This window comes from Canis lupus, chromosome 6 (assembly GCF_048164855.1).
Source record: "Canis lupus baileyi chromosome 6, mCanLup2.hap1, whole genome shotgun sequence".
In the NCBI taxonomy this organism is placed as follows: Eukaryota; Metazoa; Chordata; class Mammalia; order Carnivora; family Canidae; genus Canis; species Canis lupus.
In genome coordinates, this window is record NC_132843.1 from 16384521 (window position 1) to 16394270 (window position 9750).

Here is a 9750-nt window from a genome sequence, read left to right on the forward strand (position 1 = left end):
ACAGGAGGAAAAGCAGAAAGGGAGCTAATGTAGGTACTTCCCACCTAAGAGCATTCTTTTTGCTTTATCATTTTTATTTAATGTTTACAGTTCAGGGGATCCCTGGGTGGCTCAGTGGTTGAGCGTCTGCCTTCGGTTCAGGGTGTGATCCTGGGGTCCCGGGATCGAGTTCCGCATCGGGCTCCCTGCATGGAGCCTGCTTCTCCCTCTGCCTGTGTCTCTGCCCACCCCCACCCCCACCCATCTCTCATGAATAAATAAATAAAATCTTTAAAAAAAAAAATAAAGTTTACAGTTCACTGGTATTAAGTGCATTTATATTGTTGTGTGGCCATCACCATGTCTGTCTCCAGAACTTTTTCATCTTGCCAAACTGAAACTCTGACCCCCTTCACCACTAATACTCCTTTCCCTCTCACCTCCCAGGCCTTGGCCACCATTCCTTCCATCTCTGAGTATGACTTCAGCTGTCTTGCATAAGTGGAATCATAAACTATTTGTCTTTTGTGACTGGCTTGTTTTTCTTAGCATTATGTCTTCAACATGTGTCAGAATTTCCTTTTTAAGGCTGACTGTATGTATAGTCCACAGTCCACATTTTGTTTATCCATTCATCCATCGATGGAAGAAAGTGTTAAGTCAGTGCTTTACTGTTTCTTTTCTTTTTCTTTTCTTTTCTCTTTTTCTTTACTGTTTCTAAGAAATGGTGCATAATTGTCTAGCTTGTAGAGTATATACTTCTAGGAACATGGAGGGCATCTTTGGTTATCAGATCTGAGCGGAGAATCAACAGGTTTACATAGATACTCCCTGAACTAATCTTTACAAGCACGGTGTTAACACACATGTAATTGTAGTTGAGTAACATACCGTCCAGCAAAAGCTGATAATGTCCATGCAGAACGTACAGTTCCAGGCAATGGTTTGACATTTGCAGTAGCAATTACCCTGACTCGCGGTCCCATCCTAGTTAAACAGTCTGAACGTGGCCACTAATGTCTCTGCTGGGGAGTTGTTTTTATTAAGCCAAAGCAGAATGTGCCCTGGCGAAAACAAGGCCTTTCCTACCCACCTTCCCGCCAGGTTCTTCGTCTCTACCTCTGCAGCCCTCACAGCTGGGTGGAGTGAGAGGCAGTGCCCGAGGGGAGCCTCAGGCATGAGCTGAACACAGCTGTGTGCTCAGGCCGTCCACACCCACACGCCCCAGCTGTGCGACGCCCTGAACAGGGGTGATCTCAGCAGGCCTTGGGTCCTCGTGTGAAATGAAAGGACCAAACTACACAGTCAGCTCCCCTAATCCTGAGCTTATCACATGGTCACTACTGTCGTAGGCGATCTGCTCTCTTTTTAGTCTTCTCTCCAAGCCTCTACTTGAAACAGGTGTTGAGTTTGGAGCTCAGCATTGCAGTTTACACCCCATGTTTTCTCTCATCTATGAAGTGGGCATAAAAGTAGCATTGACCTTGCAGGATTATTGAGAGTAGTAAATGGAGTGATGGGATGGATATTGGGCTCCAGGCAGACCGTGGGTCTTGGGGGCGGTTGGATTCCTTCTCCACTAGGTCTGAGAGCAGGAAGTACAGCTGATGGGCCGCTCCCCCCCGCCCCGCCCCTTCGGCTGCATTCCTGCCCATAATGGGTTTCTCTGTAAACACTCCTTGGTGGGTGGATAGAGAGCTTACACGAGCAGAAGCCTAGGATTTTGATTTCAATGCTAAAATGCTCTTGGTTTCCTTTCATTCTGTTGCAGAAACTGGAAGAGAAGTTCCGGCTGAATAGGCGAGAACTGATTGCCTTTGAATTCCCAGTGTTAGTGGCCTTGGAGTTTGCTCTTCATCTGCCAGAGCATGAAGTCATGCCCCATTACAGACGCCTGATCCAGAGCTCCTAGCACAGGCCCCAAGGACGGGTAGGGACCGCTTCCTCTGAGCTTGTGGAGCAGCACTTACTACTGGAAATGCAGAAACAGAACTCGACATACCAACCTGTTTTCCTCTCAACATGTTTTTGTGGAGAAGCAGTACCGGAAACTTTTCAGGAAGTCCCGGTCTGGCTAGCCCGGCATGAGCCGTGAGCGGGTGATTACGCGGCAGCTGAAGGGGAGACCCGTGCAGGAGGTGGCCAAGGGCCTTTCAGCTTTCACCTGGCTGGCATTCCCAGCTGTCCCCGCCCTGCTGTTCTTCTGGGCACAAACAGACCTCGCAAGCATGGTCCATGGTCTCCCCTGCAGACCTGGCCCCACTCAAGAGAGCAGAGTTCTAAAGCAGAAGGGAATTTACAGTGGCTGGGGGAAGCTTTTAAAGGATACCCTTACTGTGTCAAAACAGTTTGCCAATCTGTTTTTGTCTCCGCTCTTAGAGGTGTGCGCACACACCCAGGGGGGAGGGGGACGTGAGAGTGTGAGAATGTGTGTGTCAGAGCTGCCACCTGCCAGAGCACGGACCTCTGCCTGGGGGTGAGAACCAGCCCGACCTTCAGCAGTTCTAGACCATCTCTGGGCAACTGCCCCTCTCTCTCTACCAGATTGTCTGACATCCTCCGCCCTTAGGAAATGCCATAGTTTCTGTTACTGCTCCTACCACCAATGGGACAAAGAGGACGAGTCCTCGATGCTGGACAGGCCACGTGGAAAGGCATGAAGTGTGGCGCTCTATGCCTTTCTGAGGCCGCACCGCGTGCTTATGGTTGACCTTCGCACTTTCCCGCTGCGGAGACGGCTGGGGCTGCTCCGCGGTGTGTATTCTGTGCTCTATGTTAGAGTGCATAATAAGCACATTGATTGTGCTCGCTCTATATACATGTTTTCTAGAAATCCAGAGTAGGTGGGAGACACATGATTGGTGTTTGGAGGCGTCTGACCGCTGGGACAGGCTGCATCTGAAGCTGAGGTTCGGTGGACGGGAGAGGCAGCAACTTCTCATTGCCCCATCCACTGTCTGTGCAGAACTTCCGCTGTAACTCGTCCTGCCTGGCTGGCACGTCAGGGGTCCCGGGGCACGTCACAGCCACAAGAGCTGTGCCTGCTGGACTTCACTGGACAGGAGGCGGCCCGGGGCCCCGTAGAAAGAAAATTAAAATATTTTGTTTCTATATACATGTATGTGTATGTGTAGACACACATGTCACCGGTCACCCCTTGCCCAGGATTACTGATCGCTGTGCCACCATCCCCACTTGCACACAGATGGGAGCTCCTCACATCAGCTCAGAGAGCAGGTGACAGGGAAGCCGAGCACGCGGCTTTAGTTAGCGGAGCCGGAAAGAATCCCGACAGTGGCACAGGATGGAGGGATTTAAGGAACAGCTGGGGAGGGAACAGATTACTCCCCTTCCCCAGACTCCTAGATTTCAACCAAATTCAGTACTAAATATTTTGCTAACAAGTATCCTGGGCTGGATTCAGTTTTAAGACCATGATTTTGTTGGGGGCCATGATGAACACGACCTCTAAGTCAACTGACATTTAAGGGGTGCCAACTGTTGGAGAGGCGTAGTGTTCAGAGCGTCTCTACCGCCTGAACTAAACATGCCATTGACCTTCCTGTCCTGTGGCTGGCACGTGCTGCCCTGATGAGCCACCCCAGGGTCGCAGCCTGCTCAGCTCCCTGGGGAGTGCCTGGCAGATGGGAAGCCTTTACAAGGAGCAAGGCCACTGGCATCTAGGAACTGCCCACAGAGCTCCCCACTGTCCATCTGTCTTGAATCTCCTGCCAAGCTCAGGGGGACATCGGGTGGGTGACCCGTGCCACCAGGGTCCTTCCTGTGTTTCAGAAATCAAGCTAATATTCTTGAATTTGGGGCTGTTTGGTTTTTAGCATTTATCAAGATGAACTTAAGTTGTTGGTCCATTATTTAAAAAAAAAAAAAACTAATTTTAAACTATTTTGGCCTGTGGATTTGTTGAGTTGGGGAATTTTATTGGGAATAAAATTTTATTGGGAATTTATTTAGTTGGGAGAGGGCTCAGAATGAAAGATTTTGTCAAGAGGCTGCTTTTGCTTGTCCTTAACATGGGCTTTCTAAAGGAGGGGGGAGGATGAGACGGAGGGTCGGGGACGAAGACCACTGCCAGGGCCACCCCTGTGAAGTGCGCCCCACACACTGCTCCAGCCTTGGGCCTTGACAAGGAGTCAAGGAGCCTGAGCTTGTGTGGAGAGGAGGCGTGCCACTTGGCAGACTGTTCTAGAAGACCTTGAGGCTCTGCCCTTTTCACCCTCCACCACAAGGGGCAGCTTCAGCCCCCCTGCCAGTCCCACTTCCTCAGACCCGCCCTGAAGCCTCCCCAGCTCTCCCTGTGCACACACGTCTGTGGGGAAGCCCTGCCTGGCCGCGTGCCCCACAGGATGGCACTAGCGGCTCTGCCTGACTCGGTTTCCCCACATTGGACTTGTCAGGCGTGACTTGTCAGACAGATACCAACCAAGCAGACAGGCTAGTGCAGCCCCCTGGGGAGGAAGTGGCCGCTGCTGCCCTGTCCCAGTGTAGCTGCCCCGGGGCCGGGGCCGGGGCCTGGGCCTGCGCAGGCACAACAGAGGTCACCACTTTCCCTCCATCCCCCCGCTTCCCGCCCCCCGTCAAACCTACACAACGGGAACATACCAACTGCAAAGCTCTTCATTTTTGTGTCTTTTTCCTTGTTTTTAACTAAGAATTCCCCTACTGCAGCTGGCGTGGTCTTCACCCAGTGGGCCCATTTTGGGGTGGCCCCTTACTGCACATGAGCCCCTCCGTACTAGAGGCCCTGCCCTGCGGCTGCGGCAGCAGGTGACGCTGGAGACCCCTGCCCTCCTCCTCAGTCTGTCCCCTCATTCTCCCAACAGCAAGAAATAAAACTGTTTACAGCCCCTGCTGCCGGATTGTTCTTTCTCAGACATTTCCAGCTCCGGCCTCTCCCTCCAGCCTCCCCCTCCGCTGCCTCCACAACCCATCCGAGCCTGAGGCCGCCTTGGCCCCCTTGCAATCTGCCTCTTTACAGTCCTGTTGTGGGTGCATTGACGGGGAAGGCTTCGAAGACAGCTTGTGAGGGGGCGGCCTGAGGGCCTCCTGGGGGCCGTGCGGTCTGGGACAGCAGGGCCAGGTAGGAGAGCGCTGGCAGCCGGAGAAGGGAGGAAACCTCACGACTATAGACCCGGAGTCCTGTGTCCTCAACACCAACTTAAAAGGTGGCCTCCGGGAGTGCAACTGTGAGGCACAACTGAAGTAAAAAGCTATTATAAAAGAAATAATCGGTGAAAGGAGTGGTCTTCTTGCTGCCAGGGGAACTCCCCGCAGAAGGCACAAGTGCTGGCTCAGAGCCCCCGCCCCATAAAGGACCATTCAGACTCCTAAATAGATATTCCAGAAATTCTGCAAACAAGCCTGGTTGCGGCAGGAAAGCAGGCCTGGCGAGGATGGCGCTTCCTCTCTGCCCTCGCCCGCTGCCGTCTTTCTACTCCAGGTGTGGTCCAGGCACCAGCAGCACCCGGGGGCTTGTTACAGATGCGGAATTCGCATCCTAAGATCTCATGAAGATTTGTGTACACTAAGATCTCAGAGGGACTGTTCCTCTGATAAGCACAGGAAATAAAGTTCTTGGTCTACAAAGACTAACCACTCATAGAGTTGTCTAAAATAGAAAAAAAAAAATGCAGAGACTGTAGATGGTTTTTAATACCAAAAACAAAACAAAAGAACAGCACCAGGCTCTCACCGAAAGGTAGTTTCGACTGTCAGATCATGTAGCCACTGCCCCTAACATTTTCCGGATGCACGTGGTCAGATTGAAACCGGACTGCGCTACAGCTCAGGTGCTGCAAATCCCAGCGGGCTCCCCGTGGATGGCCTCATCCAGGTTGGCCAGGGTCGCCGTTCAGGTGAGGCCTGTGTCCCAGGTTGTCGGGCCCAGGGTGGAGGGTCAGGGCTGCTGAGGGCGCTGGAGCAGGGGTCCCCTCTAGTATGACTGCGGGCTGCACGCACACAACCTTGGCGACCTCCTGGAGGAGCAGACTTCTCAGTTTGCTTTTTCACTGGGGTCCACCTACCATATTAGGATTTTATTTGAGGGCAGCCCAGGGGGGCTCAGCAGTTTAGCGCCGCCTTCGGCCCTGAAGTCCCAGGATGGAGTCCCACATCGGTCTCCCTGCATGGAGTCTGCTTCTCCCTCTGCCTGTGTCTCTGCCTGCCTCTCTGTCTCTGTCTCTCTCTCTGTCTCTCTCTCTCTCTGTCTCTCATGAATAAATAAAAATTTAAAAAATTAAATAAAAAAAAAGGATTTTATTTGAGAGAGGGAGCACACAAAATGCGGGGAAGGGCAGATGGAGAAGCGGACTCCACGGAGCAGGGAGCCCCACGGGGCTTGATCCCAGGACCCTGGGGTCAGGACCCGAGCCAACACACCGACTGAGCCACCCAGGCACCCCTACCTACCATTTAAAAATATATCTTATATTGGATTCTGTGTGTGTCAACAGGGACTCCCAGGCCTGCCCGGGAGGGGCTTCCAGAGCTTGAGGAAGGAGCCCTGGGGGTGGGCAGAAGTCATCTTTGCCAGGTGCCAGGATCCTCATCTCCAAGGGAGCTCTGAGTGCAGAAGCTAGAAAGGGCAGTGCCAGGGGTGGGCCAGATTCCCCCGCATGGGCCAAGGCAACGGGCTGGCAGTTGCTACTCAGGTCAGCTGGGTGCACAGGGGCAGGCCAGGTTAGAGCCATCGTTTGGTCCTAGGAGTAAAGGCCAAGAAGACCAAGAAGATGGACAGACAAGTCCAGGCCACTGGACCAGGGCGTCTGGCCAGGTTGGGGAGAAGCCAGAGCCGTGACCTGTGGTAGGAAGGCCACCCCTTGGACGGGAGGGCTGGTGGGCAGCCCGGGGGGCCGCGTGTTCACCGAGGAGATAGCACGCGCCCCGGCTGTGCTGTACACTCCGAGCGCGAGTTCTCCCGGGACCCTTACACGAAGTGCACAGTTAGGGATCACGGCTCCCATTTCAGAGCCCAAGATGCAGCCTCTGAGAATCACCTCCCGGAGCTCACAGTTACACAGTGGTAAAGGCAGGATGCAAGTCCAGATGGCTGAGGCCAAAGCCCAACCGGCTCTCCCGCCTCAAGCCGGGTCAGCAACGAGACGCTGAGAACGCGGGAGCCAACGTGGCCCAGCAGTTTAGCGTCGCCTTCGGCCCCGGGCCTGATCCTGGAGTCCCGGGATCGAGTCCCGCGTCGGGCTCCGCCTGGAGCCTGCTTCTCCCTCTGCCTGTGTCTCTGCCTTTCTCTGTGTCTCTCATGAATAAATAAAATCTTTAAAAACAAACAAACAAACAAACAAACGTGGGCGCCCGAGCCGGGCTGACCTCAGATGGCCCCGACCTGCCGCCCCAGGGCCCGCGCCAGGCGGGGCCTCCCCCAGCTCACGGCGGGGTGGGGGGGGGCGAGGCCGTGTCACGACGGGGCCCAGAGAACGGCCGGGGGGTTGCGAGCCGCTTGAGACTTCACACCCCCGACCCCAAATGTCGCTGGCAGGACACAGGCCCCCCCAGGTGCTCCCGGAGACCCTTTCAGGCTCTCGGCCACAGGCTTCCGGCCTGGAACACTCCACCACCCGCAAGCGCTCACCAGGTCGGTGTTGCTCAAGTCTAACGGGCGTCATCACGAGGCAATCCCCCGTGGGCACATGACCCCGGTCCTCTGCTCAGGCCTTGCTCAGCTCTGACCCCGCAGACCCCCCCATCTCCCCTGCCCTCCGGCCGCTGCTTCGGTTCTGCCACCGGTGAACAAGAGCAGCAGGAGGAGGCCAGCTCGGGGGCTCCAGGGCCCACCCCGCCCCACCCCACCCAAGGGACCCTGCTAGTCCTGGGGTCTCTCGGCCTCCTAGGTCCCCTAACCTGTCCACACCTCCACAGTTTCCGCACTGAACTCACTTTCATTGCCCCCCGTTGCCAGGGCCCACCCCACCTGGCACAGCCAGCTGGCGGTCTAGAACAGCGTTTCATCAAGCATGAGCAATCGGGAAAACGAGCATTCTATATTTCCAAATCATTCTGGAAGCAAACAGTGGAAATCGTCCCACAAAACCATCAAGAATGAGTGAGAACAGGCGAGAAGATCACGTGCCTTTAAAAAAAGAAAAACAAAAAAAAAAAACAAAAAACAAAAATAAATAAATAAATAAAAGAAAAAAAATAAAAAAAATAAAATAAAATAAAATAAAAAAGAAAAAGAAAAAGAAAAAAAGAAAAACAACAGACAAAAGGCAGCTTGGCTACAATGAACCTGACCCTAAAATCAGCCCTCCTTGGGGTGCCGGCGGTATCCAGGCCTCCTCCCCACCAAATGGTCATTCCTTTGGAACCTTAAAGTTCTTCGTCATTCCCCTCTGAGGGGAACAGGAGGGGCTTTGAACAGGAGCTGGTCATGCAAGTTGACCAAAAAAGAAAAAAAAAATTCATTGCATCCAATGGGGAGGCTGCTGACATCTTCTGCTAGAACTACTCACTCTAAATTAGTTTTTAAAGACCCTGAGTTCCCGGGACCCCTGAGTGACTCAGCGGTTGAGCGTCTGCCTTCAGCTCAGGTCGTGATCCTGGGGTCCTGGGATCGAGTTCCACAGCGGGCTCCCTGCAGGGAGCCTGTTTCTCCCTCTGCCCGTGTCTCTGCCTCTCTCTGTGTCTCTCACGAATAAATAGAATCTTTTTTTTTAATTTTTATGATAGTCACAGAGAGAGAGAGAGAGAGAGAGAGAGAGGCAGAGACATAGGCAGAGGGAGAAGCAGGCTCCATGCACCGGGAGCCCGACGTGGGATTCGATCCCGGGTCTCCAGGATCGCGCCCTGGGCCAAAGGCAGGCGCCAAACCGCTGTGCCACCCAGGGACCCCAAATAGATAGAATCTTAAAAAAAAAAAAAAAAATCTGCATTCCAGGCCCCACCCACCATCTCAGCCCCAGTCCTACTGGGGTGCAGTGGGGTGAGGCAGGGAGCACTGAGTTGGTCCTCCCAAGGGTACACCTCGGGGACGATGGGACACTGATGCTGCTCAGGCCACTGGGGATTCCAGCGCAAACAGGACATCCTAAGTTTTTAGAGTAAAACTCCAGGAGGCCCAAGGGGCCAGGCAAGTGTATAAAGATAGAAAGAGAACAGAAATAACTGTTGGTGAGAAGCCTATGACCCCCGAGCCCAAGGACAGCTGGGACGAAGAGCAGTGGGGAGCCACATGGTCAACAATGGAGCAGGGTCCCCACGATGCTCTCCTGGCTGAGTGGGAGCCCCAGTCATCTCACTCCGGAGGACAGACACTGAGCATGGCCCCATGAGGGTGGCCCGGGCCTTCTGCTCGCTCACCCAAGGCCGGCAGCTGAGCCCACTCATCCGGCTGGCCAGGCCAGACGGGTCCTCCACTGGGACCAGAGGCTCTTCCTGCCTCCACACACTGAGATACACACACAGTCACATTACACACATGCTCACACACACATGCTCACACACACACACACACACACACACACACACACACACACAGCATTTGCTGTCATTTTCTCCTGACTCAAACCATCCACTTGCACATAGTCAGGTGGGGCAGGTGCCAGCAGTGGGGGCGGGGGGAGCAGGAGACCGTGTGTGCCCTCCCTGTTCCCCCAGCTGTCAGCCGGAGCTAACCCCCAGGACGTTCGTGTTCCCCTTCCACCTCTCCCGAGGGAGGCCGTGATGTGTGGCAGTGCGCAGGCCGTTTCACTCAGTGACTTGAACCCCGCCCCCAGAGGCACCCCCCATTCTTGCCCCCGC

General features: G+C 54.1%; 1 protein-coding gene across 3 annotated transcripts in view; it reads left to right on the plus strand.

Annotated features, from left to right (window-relative positions):
• Positions 1-3882, plus strand: part of CABLES1 (Cdk5 and Abl enzyme substrate 1) — a 116476-nt gene extending 112594 nt beyond the window's left edge. For 2 of the 3 annotated variants that reach the window (XM_072829022.1, XM_072829023.1), the window contains exon 9: positions 1751-3092. In XM_072829022.1, the coding sequence (XP_072685123.1) occupies positions 1751-1891 (141 nt within the window). In that variant the 3' untranslated portion in view covers positions 1892-3092. Of the gene's footprint in view, positions 1-1750 lie in introns of all 3 variants that reach the window. The other variant, XM_072829020.1, reaches the window with a different exon arrangement.
• The last annotated feature ends 5868 nt before the right edge of the window (positions 3883-9750 follow it).